This window comes from Barbus barbus (assembly GCF_936440315.1).
Source record: "Barbus barbus genome assembly, chromosome: 34".
Lineage (NCBI taxonomy): Eukaryota > Metazoa > Chordata > Actinopteri > Cypriniformes > Cyprinidae > Barbus > Barbus barbus.
Window position 1 is genome coordinate 28070174 of NC_136762.1, and position 22538 is coordinate 28092711.

General features: G+C 40.7%; 2 protein-coding genes across 5 annotated transcripts in view; one reads left to right on the top strand and one right to left on the bottom strand.

Moving 5' to 3' along the window:
• Positions 1–1298: 1298 nt before the first annotated feature.
• The window catches only part of LOC306854525 (intraflagellar transport protein 80 homolog), a 58868-nt gene continuing 37628 nt past the window's right edge, over positions 1299–22538 (bottom strand). Inside the window, exons 16-21 of one of the 4 annotated variants that reach the window (XR_013782848.1) lie at positions 11689–11778; positions 11441–11613; positions 11244–11367; positions 10936–11072; positions 1940–2021; positions 1299–1828 (exon numbers count right to left, since the gene is read on the bottom strand). Coding sequence is in view for 2 of the 4 variants with exons in the window: in XM_079392645.1 (XP_079248771.1) it covers positions 10962–11072; positions 11244–11367; positions 11441–11613; positions 11689–11778 (498 nt within the window). In the remaining 2 variants the exon portion in view is untranslated. Of the gene's footprint in view, positions 1829–1939; positions 2022–5463; positions 6114–10649; positions 11073–11243; positions 11368–11440; positions 11614–11688; positions 11779–22538 lie in introns of those variants that run through there. The other 3 variants (XR_013782849.1, XM_079392645.1, XM_079392644.1) reach the window with 3 other exon arrangements.
• Positions 4186–4692, top strand: c15h3orf80 (chromosome 15 C3orf80 homolog; the record flags this gene model as incomplete). Its single annotated transcript, XM_079391973.1, has 1 exon — positions 4186–4692. The coding sequence occupies one exon, from the start codon at positions 4186–4188 to the stop codon at positions 4690–4692; it is 507 nt and encodes a 168-aa protein (XP_079248099.1).

Here is a 22538-nt window from a genome sequence, read left to right on the forward strand (position 1 = left end):
ATTATATTTACAGTGATCAATAATAATAAAACAATGACCCAACCTCATTCATTATAAATGGATACAGACAAACTGCAGAAAGAAGATCAATGAATATAAATGCTACAAATAAATTGCTATATGAAATGTATGAATTTAATCATATTTATGGGTGGTGCAAAATAACTTAAAATGTAGACAGTCTGACTCTGACTAACCTCTGCACAGTCTCCACAATGATACAAAGCAAACTCCTTTTGTGATCATTTCCCACATTTTGTATTTTCTACAACCTAATCAACTAATTTCTTTCTAGCGGTTTTCCAAATTTACTAACCACTCAGCATTTTCACTGGCCACAATTTTGTTGTTGGGAAATTATGTTTTATTTGAAGTTACTGCATACTATAATTAATTTAAATTGATATCCTGGTCATTTTTTTTTGTTTTTTTGCCTTTTTAAAGGGCATTTTCTTTAAGTATATTAAATGCATGTGTCCCCTCGTCCATTCCAGAAAGTTAAGTTCCTGAGTCCATTCTAGAGAGTGAAATTCATGAGTCTGTTTGAGAAAGTTCCCGACTCCATTCCCGAGCCACAGCCATATCACCCTGCAGCCCAAGACTGGTTGCCCACTGAAGCTAACCAGGGTTGAGCTTGGTCAGTACCTGGATGGGAGGCCTCCTGGGACAACTAGGTTGCTGTTGGAAGAGGTGTTAGTGAGGCCAGAAGTGGGTGCTCACCCGGTGGTCTGTGTAGGTCCTAATGTCCCAGTATAGTGACGGGGACACTATACTGTCAAAAAGTTAACGTCTCATCTTTTGACCACTCTCTGTGGTCATTAAAAATCCCATAGCACCTCTCGTAAAGACTAGGGCTGTAACACTGGTGATGGTTAAGGAGAGATCCCCCACATGATTGTAAAGTGCTTTGGGTGTACAGCAATACGCAATAATGCGCTATATAAATGCATTATTCATTCATTCTAGAGGGTTAAGTTCCCGAGTCCATTCTAGAGAGTGAAGTTCTAAGCATCCATAGATTTTTGTGGCAGCAGAATGTCTGCTTTGAGACACCAAACCCCTTCCACAGCTCCAAACTGACAATCTCTCAGTGTGCATGATGGTCCACTGCATCCGGAGGCAAACAGAACCTAATCAGGAGAGCAATGACACAACCGTATGAGCTCAGCTGGCAGCACTGGTCAACATACAGCTAGAGGAGCTGTAGGAGAGGTTTGACTTGTTTAAAAAAAAAAAATTCTACACTGACAGGGTTTTTTTTTTTTTTGAGAATAGAACAGAATGCATGCTAGAAAAGTAACCAAGTAGTAAATTTATTTTTAAAGACTATTAAATGCGCATGTTGATAGTTTATTATCAGACATTTATTAAGACATTTATTCATTTTTAAAATGTTATTAAGTATCTTGTTACAACATGCACATGTATTTTTATATAAACATATACAATTTTTAATTATAAAATTGGTTAATAAATGTGACCATGGCTGTGAAAACCCAGCTGAAGTCTTTTTTTTCTACATAAAATCATCCTTCATAAGGTAGAGAACTTTCTGTAAAATGTAACCTTGATATCTTTAATACTGACTGAGTAAGGGCATGTCAAAGATTGAACTCATAGTGAAATTAATGGTTGAAATCAAACTTTGATGCTTGTTATCTCATAATTAGACTTTCAGACTTTAGCCTGGATTTCACAGACAGGGTCACAAATGTTTCAAACAGTGACAGGAATCGCTCACTCCTCTCCACCACTGCTCTCTCTCTCTTTTGCATCATCTTTTTCTGCCTCCATCTTCAGGAAGTCCAAGAGGTCAGTGGATATTTCCCTGTGGAGAAGCAGCCACAGAAACAGATGAAGCTGGGTCATGGGTCATCATTAATGGATGAGGATATTAAAACAAGTGGTAAAACATAGGGATGCTCTCCAATAGCTTCACCTATTAGGACAAACCAAGGCCATGTTGCAGCAGTAGCCTTTCTTGACTTTGTACCAAACCCTGTTGGTGGACATTTCAACTCCTACAGTGAGAAAAAGAGAAAACAATATATATAAAAACATTTTGAAACCGCAGCTGCAGTCCTGATTCACAGGAAAATCTGAAACATGATACCACATTAATAAAAATAAATAATGGGCCAGAAGACTCCATGAAAATCTGTACAGACACCTTCAGAAAGATAAGGGGCTTTCGCACCGGAGGACTAGTTTCTAGAACTATTGGCAGAAGTACCTGCTTTTTGGCGTGTTCACACAGCAAGAACAAGGAACGTATTTAGTTCTAGGACTCCTTTGGGGGAACTAAATTAGCTCCTACTTCAAAGTAGGGTTTCAAACAGTTCAATAGGAACTACCAGTGATGTCCAAGTGTACATTTAAGCGTACGCTGATTTGTAATATTTTAAAAACTGGAGAGACATATGTAATAAGGACAAAAATTATAGGTATTAGACTTAATCTAAAGTCTTGGACTAAATGAGATACATAGTCTTGGACTAAATGAGATAAACTTATTTAGACTGGCAATACACAGCCATTACCGCACCTGTCCGCAATGCCTCACTGAAAAATACTCAACAGATCTTATATCCCAACCTTGTTTGAAACCAAAACTACTTCTCTGCTCTCAGCTTAATAAATTTGGTTGTCTCTTCTCTGGACACAGACGGTAGTCATATACTGTTAAACAAAACACAGTCATGGTATGGTAACTAGTAGTCAAGGATGTATGGCAAATTTGATTTGATATACAAATCACACACAGTGGCACTATCTTTGAAGAATCACAATAGGAAAAACATTCATGTATTATGTTTTGTTCATCATTACACTAAAAGGAGGTATGAAGAAGAGGCCATTGAAACGTACATCAGCAGTCCCTGTCAGCAAACGTATTTCAATGTTTTACTAATGACACCATGTATCACATTTCAGTAAATGAGAGCAATTGCAGTGAGAAACATGATCCCTCATGAATCTGGCTGGCCAACTTGATTCTGTTCCAGTGTATTTTACGGCATAATGCTCCAGTAATCACATTTGACCAATTGGACATTAGCTCTGTTTATGAGAAGTGAATATCGACTGGAGCCTTACAAGCAAACTTTGGTAAATGCATACTGCACAGTCATTCTGCCTTTTCTAGGCCCATAATACAATTTAGTCTCCATTTGCACATAAAAGCGATTCTGTAAAGCACACTTTTCTGTAAAGACCTGTAAATGTAAATACATAAAATATCCACATAGTAGACATAGAAAGTCATTAGCCTATTTTATTGAGGCTTCATTGAGACATTTTTGAGGTTGTATCAGCCATTCTACACTAAATTACAGAGCCCATGTTACATATTGCTTTAATAACTTGCAAAAGCAACAACAACTAGATAAGGTGGTAGACTGTTTGTTTACCACACTTGTTAAGTCTTTGATCGTATTGTCTGAAGATACTATATGGCATTTTCCACCTGCTTTCTCGTCCTCAACACACATGATTTGAGGAATCATTCATCTGCCTAGCACAAATAATTATGGGCCAGAGTTTATTAATTGTTTGAAAAACTAAAACCTAGGCAGATGTACGAGCAACAATAAAAGTAGCAAACAACACAGATACTGACCTGTAATTAGAAGAAGTTCCAGAAAAAAATAGCATCTGTATTATTCAGTCCTTACTAATCTTGTTACCCTGTAACATGAACTGTATAATCTAAAATATCTGATAAGGCATTTGTTGGGTTCTTTGCGAGCAACAAAGCCTGCCGTGCGAGAGCATCAGGAGGGGGGTTTAGTTTGAGTTGGTTCTGGCTATAATGGGTCCATTGAAACCCACAGAGAAACAGTGTCATGCATTTTTAATCGGGTGGCTTCTGAGGTCGTCTGCTCCATTCTGAGGATGTGAATTATGAGCAACGGTGGGATGAAAACTGAACCAAACTGACAGAAAGACAATGACATTACCTCACAACAGGAAGAGAGTGATTTTTTTTACATTGATCTGTCATTTTCATTTCCAATAAGTGAGTGCCAGAACTCTAATCTCCAAATATCGGATGGGGGCTCGTCCGGGATTGTCGCTCCAGTGTGCTGTATGAAAATATAAGATCAGAAAATAAATATCTCGGATGATAAGACTGTTAAGACTGCAACAGACAGCACCTTCACTGAACCACTTGATGGTAGAAGCATGAGAACAAGGACATTGCTGAGTGTTGCATCGGGGTTTATGAGTTTCTCCTGCGAGGCTGTGCGGAGTTGTGCAGAGATCCAGTGTGATGAAGACCAGCGATGCTGCACCCAAAACAGCAGCAGCATCACGACCGTCCATCAATTTCCTCTGCACACTTTCCTGGAAAATCTGGAATGGATGGTCCGTAAGCTGTCGGGACTGCTGATCCTTCTCTTGCTCTTCGTGGTGGGTTATTTCATTCAGCGGGTTGTATGTCCACGTCCCCGCCGTCAGACGCCCGAGGAGCCGTCACTTCTGCATGGACACGCTTCTCAGGACTCCCTCACAGGGGACTTCAGCTCCCCGGTGCTGCTACTTCCCCCGTACGAGGAGGTGAATTATCTGCCCACATATGAGGAGATCATGATGGAGGTGAATGGAGAGTATCTGAACTCAAACACAGGAGCAATAGAGGAAAGACGAGCAACATTGCAAACATCTAGAAGACCCATAAACTCTCTATAATCCACTCATTGTGTTTGACTTGATTCTGTAGACATTTTTACATTCAGGTTTGGCTCTTACAGTAAGTGTTTTGAAATAGTAACTGAACTGAGTAAACACGCATGTGGACAGTCTGCTCAAACAGTGCTGATTACAATTTTAATTTAAAGCTGGTCTTATTGTGCTTACTGTGCACGTAATCAGAAATAAGAAAGAGATGGACTGCTCGGATACAAATGAATGGGAGAAATGCATATTAGCTGGGACAACTTGGAAAATAGTTTTTAGTGTGACTTTAACTTAAAAAGCACAGTTTATGAGACCACCACAGATTTTAATGTTCATTTGACATGTCATATAAACGTAATAATGACAAACAATTTCCGTTTTATCCTTCCCACAAGCTCAGCGTGAGCTTCAGACTTTCAATGTCTCCGTTAAGACTGTGGAAACATCTTTCCAAAGAAAAAAAATCATATGATGTGATTTGTGGTAAAAAATATGATTTGTAATACAAGTATAAAGCTTCTCCCATATAACCCTTGATGGGGCGTGGGCAGGTCGTCGCATGAAAATGTATGAGATTGTACAAATTCGTTGCCAATATGCCAAACCTTAAAATAGTTAGAAATTGTCATGAGACTGTGTTGGCCAGCCCAATTCACCATCAACAGATATGAACGCACCTTTCAAATGCATTTCTGGATATTAGAAGAACAAAAAACTAGAGATGTAAAAAAAAAAATGGAATGCAGAATCTAAATTTAAGTTTAGCAGCAAAGACACAACGTTAAAAATAAAAGAACGTTTATTTATATAAAGTTATATACAATATATAGTGTTCGTATTTCCTTGCATATTCTGACTCTTTTTGATAAATACAGAATCTGTTTTGTGCACATGAGAGTAAAGAGCTCTGATGCAAGCTCTTTCTCTGTTACAAAACCATCCAGAACACTGCAAACTGCTTCAAACTTCAAGCTTTTCACGATTTTTAAACTTCAAGCTTTTTAAAATGCTTCAAGCTTTCTCAATAGGCTTTTTCAAGCCAACAAAGTTTGTCTTGATGGACATTTTTATCCAGTTTTACCATGTATTTTACAGTGACAAATTATAAAAGAGCATTTGCAGATATTGGTTACAAACATCAAGGGTTATAATAAGCTTTTTATTCAATCTTTTCATTACACTGGATGAACTCAACCACAGGGCAATACTGAACAGTGTGATAACTGACAATAAAGGTGTGGATACTCAAGAACAACGCAACCAGGGAAGGCTCTTAACTCAGACAATAACAGTCTCTATATGCAGAGGCAAATGGGAACCTGAGGATATCACATGGATGGAACAAACACCAAACGCTGGTGGAGTTGATAGGTAATTTAGCAGAGAAACCGGAGGAGGAATCTGATAGCCGGAGGAGGGACTCATGGACACACCTAGGACAAAGAAGAAGGAACTTCAGACCATGGAGATGAACCGAACCGAATGTAATATGGACTTTTTTTTTACTAAACAGGGCAAATTAGCACGAGCGCACAATTAAAAACAGCGCCAATGGGCATGGACATTTCTGGGGGTGATTTACTAACAAACTGCAAATTAAAGAACACAGACGCAACATCTCATTTACATATCGACCAACACAATATACCATGCGCAGCACAAATTAGTGTAGTCGCAAATAAAAATAAAGAAATAAATAGGGCTGCCCTCAACTAAGGATTTTTCTTGTCGACTAGTAGTCATTCATTTTAAGCATTAGTCGACTAATCACACGTTTTTTTTAATAAATCATTTAAATCATTATAATGAGCCTTTAATTCCCTACATAGCCTAATAAGCACTCAAGCGCATGCATAAAGCTTGCCACGGCGCACTGCAGAAGTAATGATTATTAATGTGTCAGGGAAAAACAGTAAGGAGACTGCATTAACATTTTAATAATTTGATAAACTAGTGCTTTCTTTGTTTTCGATTTAAGAGATGTCGGCGACACTGACTCGTCATCTCCACAGTAGTGGATGTGCCTCTATGTTTCATACGGATCACATAATCTGAGGATATTTGTCTTCCATTTGAATTGATCTTCTGTGAAATATGTGAATTATATTTTTAATGTCTGTAAGGCAAAGATATACCCGGAGTTTCACGCTCAAGATGGCAGAAAGCGCATCCTGTTTGCTTTCATCATTTTACAAAAGCACATTTTGTTGTAATTGTGAGTGCACACAAATAAACGTCGAGTTTTTACAGATTTGAAAGATGTATTACTCTTATCTGTATGACCAAGAATGACAGGAGTTATAAGAGCAAGTAAGCGCACCGACGCCTCCATCTGTCCTGCAGTGAGCGCGCATTGCTGTTCAGCTTCCACAGTTTCCACAAACACTGAATAGTGCACGATTCTCTAGGTTAACATTAGATTGCGCGGCCATGTAAAGTTGATAATACATACATATTTCAGATGAAAAGCCATATTTGTGGTGGATGAATGATAGGCGAGCGTTTGGATGTCCTGCCGGATATACTGTATTACCATAGACCGACCGCTAACGATCTGTCCGTCACGGACTGCGTGACTTCGCCTGTGGATTCTTTTTTTATTTTTCTGCGACTAAGCGACAAATAAAATTTTGGTCGACCAAGCCTCTTCTGGTCGACTAACGATTAGTCGACTATTAGGGGGCAGCCCTAGAATTAAAGAAGCCACAGTATGTTGAAAAGAACTGGAGGTAAAAAAAAAAGGTTTGCTAGAAGTTTTGATAGAGTTGGTATTGTGTGGCTCCTAGTTGAGGGTTCCAAGTCTTTTATTTCCTGAAGCAAATTAAAAATAACATGGCTTGGCAAACGATATGTTCAGATAATGTGCTCACTGCGCATCTTTAGTAAAACCTGACAGTACTATTTTAACGCCAAAAGGTGGTTTGCGCTGGCACCAACTGTTAGTAAAACTGGCCCTGTGTGTTCAGGAGGCTAAAATTCCAGAAGATGTGATGGAATGACACTTCTGTGGTCTCTTCATTGGCACCAGATGACAGGCTTTGGAGAAGGTCAGCTACAAACAGGACACAGATGCCGGGAGGTCTGTGATGAACCCCAACCCCTAGGTGTGACCAACGGCAGCGAGGGACAAGCAGAGGAAAGAGCTTAGTGGCTGGAAATTGGCAAAGTGATATGGAGACAGTGCAGTCAGGATATCCTTGGATGAAGCACTGAACTTCCTGAGCCATACAGGGACATCAATACAGGTTTGCAGGAGCAAGAGGGTTTAATGTTTGTCCAGGGCCCAGGAGGATGGTACATGGATGTATCATCCAGGGCCCAGTAGACTGGACTAACTATCATGGTAGGAGGGAAGACAGTTTAGGGTTCCGAGCTGAATGACTCAGGACCTTGGCATTCATGAACCCTGGACTGTAGGACAGATGTTAAAACAGGTAAGAACAAGGCCCCTTCTGAACCACCAGGGACAAAAAAAAGCAGAGGAGTGTTGGTGGTTCCCCCTGCCGCTGAGATAATCTTCCAACACCTGAAGTGAATGCATTAACCTCAACAATGAAGGGTAGATTGTGATCAGAAGGCATCAGGATAAGAGCACTTGTAAAGGCCTTCTTCAGATGTTGCAAAGAGGTGATTGCTTGGGTGTTCCAGGACAGAGACTTGAGCTTGGACTGAAGAAGTATGATGAGTGGAACTGTGATTAGGCTGTAATTGCCTATAAACAAACGGTACAAGTTTGCGAAGCCAAGAAACCTCTGGAGATCCTTGTTGGTGGAAGTTTCTGGCCAGGATTGTACCGCTTTGACCTTCTTCTGGTCCATCTGTACTCCCTTGGGCTTGATGTTGTATCCCGAGAAACCGGACTGATAACTGACTGAACTTACATCACTAACCTGAGCAGCACCTATAACCTCCCTCCATATCCTGGTGAGGTTATAGGCACTGCATAAGTCCAGTTTGGTGAACACTGCTGCTCTTTAGAGTAATTTCAGGGCAGCAAGAACCAGAGGAAGACGATAGAGTCAGTTTATTGAGGGCCCAGGAGTTGATGCCAGGCTGCACGCCTCCATCCTTCTTGGCCAAAAAGAAGAAACTGGAAGTGGCAGAGGATTAGAAGGATGTTTCCCTGGTGCATACTCCTCCATAGCCTTCTGCTCCAGAGGAGACAAAAGATAAACCCATCCTCTGGGCAATGGCTGAACTGCCATTTTTAACATTTTCAGAAAAGTTCCCTTTCCCCAGAATATTTTGTTTAAAAAAAAAAAAAAGCATTTTGAACAAAAATCTGAGAAAATCACGTTTTTGTCAAAGACTATGAGCCTCATTCATGAAACTTGCGTAAATATATGAGTCAATTCTGAGTAATTTGTGCGTAAAACAGACCTTCCTGAAAACACTCCTCCGGATTCACAAACACTTTGTAAACTTCAGATTTGTAAGTTAAACGTATGTTAATGCATTCCAGTCATTCGTAAATAGGGCACTTGTGCACGCTCATTCACAATTAGCATAATCTCCGCCTATGAATTACAGCTATGCAAAAAAAAAAAATAATTACCAGCAGAAAAAAATGGCAGGCGCACTTCTTAAAACGACCAGCTGGTGGCGCTCGAGAACACTTTGGTGGCACAGTGTTTTTCCAGCTGAGATGCTTTTCTATGATTTGGAATATCCACGGCGGCAACGTATTACTATCTTATTTTCAAGAATTTAACCAAAAAAAAAAGCAGTAACCAGCAATATTAACTTCTCCGTTGTTGTAGGCAGTCGTTGTACAAGTAGGATGGATGGTTGCTATTTGGCCCGCCCCTCCTCTGTTGATTGGATGGCTGGGGAAATAGTGAGTGACGAGCGCTGAGTTTTACAGTTATCAACTGCAAAAAAGAAAAAAGAAAAAAAGAGGACAAGGGCAAATGATGGCAGTGAATAAATTTTCAGTGTCATCAGTTTGCCAAAAAGAACACAGAACGTTTTATGCACCATTTACAGGTGGTAGGGAGCAGGGGTACATTTCTTTTTTACCAACTAACATATGAACATTTTCATGAATTCAAAAGTTTACGTCAGAATGTTTTTATGAACGATTTACACAAAAATTAGTTCTGCTCGTTAGGGTTATGAATGAGGCCCTACAGTATATGTCTGTATGGGATTCAGAATCTTAATCAAAACATATATGAGGTCCATTGCTTTCATCAACACCCCCAAAGCTTCACAGTCCTAAACCACTTCCTGGATTGACAGTCACTTGTTTCTGCTTCTTTGCTGTGTTTTGATTCAGAGTTCAGTACTCTTAGCGCCGCCTACCATATAATAACAAAAAAACTGAAAGCTGGAAAATTCTGTCAATAGCAGGTAAAAGGTTAGAAACGCATGTAAAGGGGGAAAGGGAAAGGAAAGTGGTGTGTGGCCAAGTATGGTGACCCATACTCAGAATTTGTGCTCTGCATTTAACCCATCCAAGTGTACACTCAGTACTGAACACACACCCGGAGCAGTGGGCAGCCAATGCTGCGGCACCCGGGGAGCTGTTGGGGGTTCGGTGCCACACTCAAGGGTCTCACCTCAGTCGTGGTATTGAGAGTGGAGACTTACAATCCCTACCGGACCTGAGACTTGAACCCACGACCTTCAGGTTACAAGTCCAACTCTCTATCCACTAGGCCACGGCTAAGAGTTATTTTTGCCTTTTATTATGATGGGACCGTATAGAGCAGATGGGAAGTGAAGTGGGAGAGTGATAGGGGGCGGGATCAGGAAAGGTCCAAGAGCTGGGATTCGAACTTGGGACACCCGTAGCACAACAACGCTATACGGATTCATATTTCACTGCATTGTGCCAAAATCATGATTACGATCGGAATGTATGCCAGTGGCTAAACTTTAAATGAGTCTCTGGTAGAAGTGTTTTGTTCCAGTGTGTCGGATCACTACAAATGCATGTTAGGTGGAAACAGCTCTTCATTCACTCACCATTGCAAGTTTTATTTCAAATATGCATTTATTGAATAAACATAAATCAAGCTTTTACAATAAAAATTCATTCTTGTTACAAAATCTTCATGAAATGATATGATATAAATAACTAGAACTAGACGTGATGCCTGTTAATAGACTGATGTGCATTTTTAGAGGCTAAGATATGAATTCATATGCCTGCCATAACTTCTTATCTTTGAGAGTTAACCACAGTGTACAGTTAGTGTTGAGGAGTCAGAGATCAGTGCTCATTCAGCTGGAATCCAGGCCTCGATTTACCTGAATTACATTACAGGTGTGTGTTTTTATCGGCGAATGGACACACTGCTTCTGACGGATGAGTTGGCTGCTTTTTCCCGCTCCATAGCAAACTCCATTTCAATTTTATCCTGGATTTTCTCCCAGTCCACTTCCACCTGAACATAAGCAGGAGAGACAGAAACATTAATAAATTGTAAAACAAATCAGAAACAATAAAAGCCCTATAGACTGGTTTACAGTGAGGACAGACAAACTCTGTGGCTTCAACCCCATCAACCACAGACATTTGAACAGTGCTACAGATCCATGAGGTGAACATGTCTTACTCCCTCAGAATACTGCAGGAATCTCTTGTTGGTTTCCTGCTTTCCAAAGTCCTGCAGGAACTTCTGTCTATGAGCCAGCACCGTGTCCACGTGAGTTTTGTACTTCACCGCCAACTCCAGAGCCCTGTGGAGAGACAGGCGTGAGGAGCAGACACACAGGCGCGTGTGGAGTAGACAGTGTCAGTGACGGCTCGCACCTGTCCCAGTTGTAGAGGTTGATGTGCATCTGGATGGCGTGGTAATTGAGGTTAGCCTGCAGTAGAGTGGCCTCGGCCTCCTGTATGTGTCCACTGAAGAGCAGGATGTGAGCGAGACACGAGTCTCTCGACGGCAGGTCCTTTATGAAGTTGATGTACTGCACCTTGTCAATCTAACAGAGACAAAGACGAGCGTTAAAGAGACGGAGAGGAGACTGTGATGTGAGATATTCTCTCGGCAGATTCACCTTTCCTATAGCTGCATACGCCACTTCTGCTGTGCTCAGCTCCCTATTGGCCATCGCCAGACCGGCCAGACACGACCAAAGCGTCTGATCCTGTAAGAGAGTACGCTCTTCTGTGACATTTCATAATCTTATTAACAAAGTGCTGATGAACGGTCATTGCACTGCATGCAGCTATTGGTCAAAGTCAAGTCAAGTCAAGTCAGGTCAATATTATTTGTATAGCGCTTTTAACAATGCAAATTGGCTTGATATAAAGCTGAGTGGCTTTATATCAGCTTTACAGTATTTAGAAGGGAAATAGTTTGTTGAAATAGTGTCATTCTCCTCTGGCCAGACAAAATCAGCAGTTTAAATCTAGGCTAAAGCAGAATCAGATTGTGCAAAGGACTCATTTGTTCCTGTGGTCTTGTCCCGATGGCCGTCTAGGAGACAGGGTCTTCACTGGGGATCAGTCTCTGGGGCTGAATTTTTCACCCCCGAATTGTTCACCCCCGGCTCTTAATGCATCGTGTTTCCTTCAGGAGCATCAGTGAATGTTTGAACCTTTTTTAATTGTTGTGTTTGAGTCCCTCAATCATCCTCAGTGTGAAAAGGTGGATCTCAAAATCATACAGTTACTGCTGGAAAGGGTTAAAATATGCAAAAGATGCTGGAAAACTGAAGATTCTGCAGGAGCTGGAGTATTTTTCTGAAGAACAGTGCTCAGTTGAACTGTTCAGAACAAACAAGGGACTCATGAACAACCATCACAAAACAAAAAAACAGTCGTAGATCATCCAGGTAACCACACACAGTATTAAGAACCAAGGGTTCCCAAACTTTTGAAGGGGGTTATTTTAATAATTTCAGCTATTTTTTTGTCTTGTGGACTATATGTAAACATCTTTTATGGAAAATATCTTACTCAGGACAGTACTAAATAAAAAATAACATGCATTTTGTATGATCTCTCTTATTTTGGTAAAATTATCCACATTTTCACAGATTCTGCAAGGGGTTCCCAAACTTTCGCATGCCACTGTATATGGAATATATACGAAACTAGATAATGATCTGAGATATCATCGCTCTGCTGCAATATTTCAACGCCACTGACATCAATTCCATATGACAGTATTAAATCTAGAGTTTGAGTTCGACAATGAGTAGGTCCTGAAACGTGTTGTTTAGAATGTCTATAAATGCTGATCCCAACGAATCTCTTTCATTATCAACATGGATATTAAAATCACCAACAATTAGGACTTTATCTGCAGCCAGCACTACCTCAGATAGAAAATCAGCAAATTCTTTAATAAAGTCTGGTGCCCTGGTGGCCTGTATACAGAAGCCAGTACAAACATCACAGGGGATTTATCATTAACACTTGTTTCTTTGGATATTCTATGGTTATATGAAGCACCATTACTTCGAACAAATTATACTTGAAACCTGACCTCTGAGAAATACTGAAAATATTGCTATTAATTGTAGCACCGCCTCCCCCTTTACCTTTTGGGCGCGGTTCATGTTTTTAACTGTAATCTTGGGGGGTAGACTTGCTTAAATTAATGTATTCATCTGGTTTTAGCCAGGTTTCTGTCAAACAAAGCACATCTAGCTTATGGTCAGTGATCATATCATTTACAAAAAGTGCTTTTGTAGAAAGGGATCTAATATTCAATAAGCCAAGCTTTATCATTTGTTTATCTGTATTATATCTGTTTTTTATTTGTTGAACATCAATTAAATTGTTACTCTTAAGGCCATTGCACACTGAGTCCGAATTTTTCGTCCGAAATTTTCGCACGTTGAAAAATAAATACGACCTCACGTTTTGTCAATCACGTTTGCACACTGCCTCTGAAATTTTCGTCCGTCAAAAAAAAATTCTGATCGGGTTCGATTTTTTTGCATTTTTCGCATCCGTATAAAGCATTTTGAGATGCTTTGAGAAGGTGTTTTGACAATTCAGAGCCACCGTACAAGCGAAAGCCAAAATCCAAAATAGTGTCAGACAAATTAAAACACTTCGTCTTGCAGCACAGAGAACTTTATGACAAACAAATTGCGGAATACAAAGATACAGAATATAAAGAACTGCTGTAGCCTATTTTTTTTATGCCTGGCGCGCACCTTTCCGATGCCGCAGTTCGGTGTGTGTGTGTGTGTGTGTGTCTGTGGGTGTATCCATACCTCAGACAGTCTCTGTTCAGGATAAATTGGTTCACGGAAATTGGTGGTCTTCTTTTTAATATGTGGATTCAGTATCGCTAGCAAAGTATCAAACTGAGGCACTGACATCCTGAAATAAACTTTGAATCTCTCGGGATAATCCCGCAGCTCTTTGATAAGGAGGTGGAAGTCTCATTCCTCTCTGCGCAATCTAAGGATTGGATGGACCCAATATTTTCTTTTTCTTTTTCTTTTTTTAAAAAGAGAGAGGACAACAAAATCATCCTCACTGCTTGAAGACATTTTGTATAGTTTTGCGAATTTTTTTGCAACGGATTAATTAAAACGCATCGGACTCAGTGTGCAAGGTCTCTGTGCGTGACGAATTTTTAAGATTGTGAATGCGAAAAAAAGCATGTGAAAATTTCGGACTCAGTGTGCAGAGACCTTTACTTTGGTTTGGATGTTTTCTGTATTTTCTAGTTCGGGGAACAGACACAGTCTCTATAGTGTGATATCTAGGTGAAAGAGTCTCTATGTGCTGAGACTTCTGTGACGTGAGGCGGCTAGCAGACGGTCGGTTTAGCCAGTCTGTCTGCTTCCTGACCTGGGCCCCAGTTAGTCAAGTACGAACTCTAAGACTATGTGCCATATTTCTAGAGAGAAGAGCGGCACCACCCCAGGAGGGATGAAGACCATCTCTTTTCAACAGGTCAGGTCTGCCCCAAAAAATCTTCCAATTGTCTATAAAACCTGTTATTCTGCGGGCACCACTTAGACATCCAGCCATTGAGTGACAACAGTCTGCTATGAATCTCATCGCCACGGTAAGCAGGGAGGGGGCCAGAGCATATTACAGTGTCTGACATCATACTTGCAAGTTCACACACCTCTTTAACATTATTTTTAGTGATCTCCGACTGGTGAAGTGGAACATCATTAGCGCCGACGTGAATAACAATCTTACTGAATTTACAGTCAGGTCCATAAATATTGGGACATTGATACAATTCTAACATTTTTGCATCTATACACCACCACAATGGATTTCAAATGAAACAAACAAGATGTGCTTTAACTGCAGACTGTCAGCTTTAATTTGAGGGTATTTACATTCAAATCAGGTGAACGGTGTAGGAATTACAACAGTTTGCATATGTGCCTCCCACTTGTTAAGGGACCAAAAGTAATGGGACAGAATAATAATCATAAATCAAACTTTCACTTTTTAATACTTGGTTGCAAATCCTTTGCAGTCAATTACAGCCTGAAGTCTGGAAGGCATAGACATCCCCAGACGCTGGGTTTCATCCCTGGTGATGCTCTGCCAGGCCTCTACTGCAACCGTCTTCAGTTCCTGCTTGTTCTTGGGGCATTTTCCCTTCAGTTTTGTCTTCAGCAAGTGAAATGCATGCTCAGTCGGATTCAGGCCGGTGATTGACTTGGCCATTGCATAACAGTCCACTTCTTTCCCTTCAAAAACTCTTTGGTTGCTTTTGCAGTATGCTTTGGGTCATTGTCCATCTGCACTGTGAAGCGCCGTCCAGTGAGTTCTGAAGCATTTGGCTGAATATGAGCAGATAATATTGCCCGAAACACTTCAGAATTCATCCTGCTGCTTTTGTCAGCAGTCACATCATCAATAAATACAAGAGAACCAGTTCCACTGGCAGCCATACATGCCCACGCCATAACACTACCACCACCATGCTTCACTGATGAGGTGGTATGCTTAGGATCATGAGCAGTTCCTTTCCTTCTCCATACTCTTCTCTTCCCATCACTCTGGTACAAGTTGATCTTGGTCTCATCTGTCCATAGGATGTTGTTCCAGAACTGTGAAGGCTTTTTTAGATGTCGTTTGGCAAACTCTAATCTGGCCTTTCTGTTTTTGAGGCTCACCAATGGTTTACATCTTGTGGTGAACCCTCTGTATTCACTCTGGTGAAGTCTTCTCTTGATTGTTGACTTTGACACACATACACCTACCTCCTGGAGAGTGTTCTTGATCTGGCCAACTGTTGTGAAGGGTGTTTTCTTCACCAGGGAAAGAATTCTTCGGTCATCCACCACAGTTGTTCTCCGTGGTCTTCCGGGTCTTTTGGTGTTGCTGAGCTCACCGGTGCGTTCCTTCTTTTTAAGAATGTTCCAAACAGTTGTTTTGGCCATGCCTAATGTTTTTGCTATCTCTCTGATGGGTTTGTTTTGTTTTTTCAGCCTAATGACGGCTTGCTTCACTGATAGTGACAGCTCTTTAGATCTCATCTTGACAGTTGACAGCAACAGATTCCAAATGCAAATAGCACACTTGAAGTGAACTCTGGACCTTTTATCTGCTCATTGTAATTGGGATAATGAGGGAGTAACACACACCTGGCCATGGAACAGCTGAGAAGCCAATTGTCCCATTACTTTTGGTCCCTTAACAAGTGGGAGGCACATATGCAAACTGTTGTAATTCCTACACCGTTCACCTGATTTGGATGTAAATACCCTCAAATTAAAGCTGACAGTCTGCAGTTAAAGCACATCTTGTTCATTTCATTTGAAATCCATTGTGGTGGTGTATAGAGCCCAAAATGTTAGAATTGTGTTGATGTCCCAATATTTATGGACCTGACTGTACGTTTAGCATTAGCCAGCACTTTTAAATTTGCCAAGATGTCAGGCGCTCTGGCTCCCGGTAAACATTGGACTATGGTGGCTGGTGTCTCGATTTTCACATTCTGTACAATAGAATCGCCAATAACTGGAGCACTTTCATCAGGTTTCTCAGTGGGTGGGGAGAACCTGTTTGATGTTTTGATCAGAATGGAAGAGCTGTGTTTTGAACTGCGACTAAGCCGCCTCACAGTCACCCAGTTGCCCTGCTGCATGGGCTCTAATACCGGAACCGAACAATGTACAGGACTCCCTGAGCTGGTCACATCCAAAGCAGTATCTACAGCTCTCACATTCTTACTGTCCTCAACTAAAGTTTGGATGCGTGTCTCTAATTCTGAAATCTTCTGTCAGCCTAACTATTTCCCTGCATTTATCACATGAATCCCTCGTCGCCACAGAGAGAGATGAACTGTACATGTGACATGAAGTGCAAATAACAATAGCAGGAGAAGAAGCCATTGCTCACCGTGACTGATGAATTATTTGCATACCACTGTTCTTTGATGAACTTGTGAAAAACGGAGCGAGAGAGAAATGAAACGGAGCGAGGAAAAATAAAACAATAATAGGCATGTATAGAAACGCGATAAAAAGAAAACAATAATATGCGCGTATAGAAATGTGAATGGAACTGCGAGTGACAAGCTAACTGGCTAGCGAATGTTAACACGCTGCACTCGCGGTTTTAAAAAAGCGAACGATCAAATTAGTTAGATTAGTTTGATAGATAATACCAGAAATATGGTGGGAATTAAGTTATATATTATCACTTTGAGACAACAGAAAGTGAAAGTAAGAGATTCAACAAAAAAGCAAAGCTACAATCGCAAACCTCTCAGCAGCACAACAGACAGAAGCAAACGATCAGCAAAGTGCTTCACAGTCATTACCCTCATCTAGCATCAGGTCTGTGGTGAATAACTGACCCATCTACAATCCCAAACCGAAGTTCATGTAAGAATTCGTCCTGGTCTTCATCCATCTGAAGCAGAATGACTGATGTGCAAAGCTAGTGCTAACATGTCAATGGCAAATAACTGCAAACCCACATCTGTTTAGTAAAACAGTCAGCTAAATTAACAGGTAACATTTTATGTTTCAAGTTTCAATGTTCATTAGAATTAGACTACTGGTCAAAAGTTTGGAATAATTATACATTTTTAATGTTTTGAAAGAGTAAGCATTTTAGAATGATTTCTGAAGGATCATGTGACACTGAAGATTGGAGTAATGATGCTGAAAATTCAGCTTTGATCACAGAAATACATTACATTTTGGCATATATTTACTAGGGGTGTAACGGTTCTCAATAAAAAAATTGAACCGTAGCGTTCTCCATCCACGGTTCACTGCGGTCAGGCCAGCCTCCAAAACCTGCAAACGGTATAAACAGTGCACGCATATACTAGCCGTTACAGTAATATAGTGTAAAAACTCAGTTCAAATGAAAAGTGATCTTTGCCATTGATTTATTGAGCCAGTTTCTCTGTCAATAATGAATGAATAAATAAATGAATAAGAAAAATACATAAATAAAGACATAAACATCAATAAATAAAAAATAATACAAACATCAATAAATAAAAATATAATACAAAAAATAATACAAATAATACAAAAATAATACAAATAGGCAGTAACAGTCTCTTGAGTACTCTTGGAGGTCTGTAGTATTGTTGTATGTGGCAGCCTGTTTAAACATATTCCAGTCAGTGGTGTCAAAGCAGTCTTGAAGTGCCTCTGACGACCCTTCCGGCCACACTTGACTGTGCAGTGGAACTCACTGAGGTCTTCACAGACATCTTCAACATCTCACTAAATCAGGCTGTTGTCCCCACATGCTTCAAAGCTACCACCATCATTCCAGTCCCTAAGAAGTCATCTCCATCCTGCTTCAATGACTACCATCCAATAGCACTCACTCCCATCCTCATGAAGTGCTTTGAACGGCTAGTCTTGCACCACATCAAGTCTGTCCTCCCCCCCTCCCTGGACCCCTTCCAGTTTGCATATAGGTCCAACCGCTCGACCGATGATGCCATCACCACTGCCCTCCACCCAGCCCTCACACATCTGGAGAAAAAAGACTCATATGTCAGGATGCTGTTCATAGACTTCAGTTCAGCATTCAACACAATCATCCCTCAACAGCTCACTCACAAACTGGTCCAGCTGGGGCTCAGCACCTCTCTGTGCAACTGGCTGTTGGACTTCCTGACCGGGAGACCTCAAGCAGTACGGGTCGGCAGTAACACATCCAGCACCATCACACTGAACACGGGGGCCCCCCAAGGATGTGTGCTGAGCCCCCTCCTCTTCACTCTGCTGACCCACGACTGCACACCATCACACAACTCCAACATTTTCATTAAGTTTGCGGATGACACGACTGTGGTGGGTCTCATCAGCAACAGAGATGAGACAAACTACAGGAGCGAGGTGAGCCGCCTGGCCGGGTGGTGCAGTGACAACAATCTCTCTCTGAACGTGAAGAAGACGAAGGAGATTGTTGTTGACTTCAGGAGAGTACACACTCAGCATGCCCCTCTGACCATCAACGGTGCGACTGTGGAGAGAGTGAGCAGCACCAAGTTCCTGGGTGTGCACATCACTGAGGACCTCTCCTGGACTAACAACACTGTAGCACTGACCAAGAAAGCACAGCAGCGTCTCTACTTCCTCCGCAAACTCAGAAGAGCCAGAGCCCCGGCCCCCATCATGTGCACCTTCTACAGAGGCACCATCGAGAGCATCCTGACTAGCTGCATCACTGTGTGGTATGGCGCTTGCAACGCATCCTGCCGCAAGTCACTTCAGCGCATAGTGAGAGCAGCTGAGAAGATCATTGGTGTCTCTCTCCCCTCCCTCCAGGACATCTACAGCACCCGTCTCACCCGCAAAGCCCTCCGCATTGCAGGTGATCCCACCCACCCGACACACAGCTTCTTCAGTCTGCTGCCATCAGGGAGGAGACTGCGGAGTCTCCAGGCGAGGACCAGCAGACTGAAGGACAGCTTCATACATCAGGCTGTCAGGAAGCTGAACTCCCTCCCGTCCTTGCCCCCCCCCCCCTCTTTCACCCCCATTTAACACAGCAACACACTAGGAACTCTGACTCTGTGACAACCCCCCCACCGACCAACAAACTGTGACCGGCACCTGTCACTTGTGCAGCATTGGCTGATCACTACCCATCCAACATTGACCGCAAATTACCTCTTCGGATAGTCTGACAAAAACTATCCGAACAGTCACTTCGACTTGTCACTTTAACAGACTGATAAGCTCTTCTTGCACTACACTCATAACAAAACAAAACATCTGCACAGTTTTGTTTTTGTACATTCAACTGGTTTGCACTCCACCTATTCTGCCATGTGCCTTATGCACTTTATCTATCTCTCTTGTTTTTATTTTCTACAATGTCCTCAGACTGATAAGCTCTTTTGCACTACAAATATATCTACACAGTGTTGTTTCTATTTAACTGGTTTTGCACTCTATCTGCCATGCGCCTTATGCCACTTTATCGATCTAATTCTTATTTTTTTCTACAATATCCTCATTTGTATAATTGTATAGTTGTATGTACATATGTTTAAACTGTATTTATCTGTATCTGAACGTGTTTAATGTTAACTGTATGTACCAAGGGTCTGAGAGTAATGCAATTTCAATTCTCTGTATGTATGTACTGTACATTGAACTTGAACTTGAACTTGAATTACAAAATTAAAGCCCCCCAAAAACTTGTACATAACCCGTTTTTCCAAATGTTCAGAGAACTCTAAAAGAAAAGTCCTTATTTCCACAAATCAGTTTCCCTTCAGTTTGATAGTCCACCACCCCAGAGTTTCAGTACTCCAAAAATAAAGCCCTCAAACTCAAGTGATACTATGAGAAGGTGTACTATCAATCTGAAGTGAAATTAGTCTGTGTAAACAAGGAGATACTCTTTTCTACTTATCTGAATCATTACAGTCCTGACATTGTGTGAGTGATATTCTGAGGTGATGTACTATCAGTATAAAGTGAAAATGGTTTGTGGAAACGGAGTTTCCATTTTATACCAATATAAACTGTTATAAAAACATGAATTTTTGGACCACTTCAATTTGTAATATTGCACCAGATAGTCCTGACATTGTGGAAGCGACACTGAGGAGGTGTACTGGTTATCGGAAGTGAAACTGTTTTGTGGAAACAGGGAGTTTTTTTTTTTATAACTGTGTGAATTTACAGATAATAAAGGTTATACAAATTTATGAAAGGCTTTTATTGAGTTATTTGACATCAGAATGAGTTTTGATCACTGAAATGAGTTTTTACACTATATTACTGTAACGCCTAGTATATGCGTGAACCGTTTATAACGTTTGCATGTTTTTCAAAGTTTCAAACGTTTGTGTGAGCGCTCATATTGAGTTCTCTTTCAAGTCTTGTGCTTGAATGGACAAATTCACACAAAAACTATGTCAACACACCCATCTTGGTGAGTATCCTAGCAGACAGTCAGCTGAACGTACAGTATCAGTGTACTGGATCTGTGCCATTGTCTTAAAGTGACAGCACCTTCTTAATGTTGATCAACAAAAGACAAGGAAATCATTCACTGTTCTTGATTGAATAGCTTTTGTAACTTTAATAAGGATTAATCTGTAATTCATACTGAAAAGCACTGTTTATTTTATTTGTATCTTTGCTCTATTGTATTTATTTGTGCTGTTGCTTGTAGTTAGACAGTATAGTCCTTTTCCCCTAAACATAGCACATACCGAAGTAAACAGTAGAATCACTAATAAACTGCTAGTGTACGTATCACACATTAACGATGACCAGTGCTCTACATTAGATTAATACATTCTGTTCATATTCATTTCTGCATATATGTATACATTCGTAACATGTCAAGTTGTATTAATTACCATAAATTTATTATAAACAAATGTATATTTATAAATTGACATAGATGAATACATTCTTTAAAAATGTGCATCAAACCTAATTCATATCTAATGTTAACAAACTGAACTTTATTGTGACATGTCACCAGTAAGTGTTTTTATTCCACTACCCTTTAATGTTGAAGTTTATTTTATTTTCAATATAGTGTGGCTCTTTTACTATGACAGAACCACAGTCCCTCCTGCACTAGTTCCTATGGAGGAGTTATTAACCGCGGCCCTCTACTGGTGTCACACATCACAGAGGAAGACGGTGAGGAAGAGGTTAATACTGGTACAGAGAGACATACTTCCTCCTCAGGAGCACAGAGACACGAGGAGAAATGACAACCGTCAGACAGACATCAACACAAATAACACACGCACACACACACACACACACACACACACGCACACACACACATGCACACACACACACACACACACACACACATGCACACACACACACACACACACACACACGCCTGATCTGCACTCAACATATTAAGCTCACAAGCATTTAATATGAATAACTACCCTGTTGAAAAAACAGCATATGCTGGTTAGGTATGTTTTGAAGCATGGCTGCTGGTTTGAGCTGGTTTAAGATGGTTCTTAGCTGGTCATGTGTTGGTCCAAAGCTGGTCCTAAGCAACTAACTCCTGCTCATGACAAGCTTAGGACCAGCTTAAACCAGCAGCCATGCTTCAAAACATACCTAACCAGCATATGCTGTTTTTTTCAACAGGGTAGAATATATTCTTAGTCAGTTATTATGTTGAGCACCATGACCATACAACCTGAACTGTTTAATGTTAATGTTGTTTTTGTTTACGGTTTATTTAAAATATAATTTCCTCCTTTTGATTTTATCTTTAAACAAACTTTGGATTTCAGCTTAAATGTTTGCAACAAATTGCAACAAATTTTATTTGGGATAAACCCCGTGAGATGCATCATCCCGTTTTGAAGGGGGTCCTATAATGTTTAAATGTCTGGTGTTTTGTGTCTTCAGTGTATTTATTTGACTACAGGATCTGTTTTGAAATGTTCTTAGTTCATCTGTGTGATTTTTTGTCAGATATAATA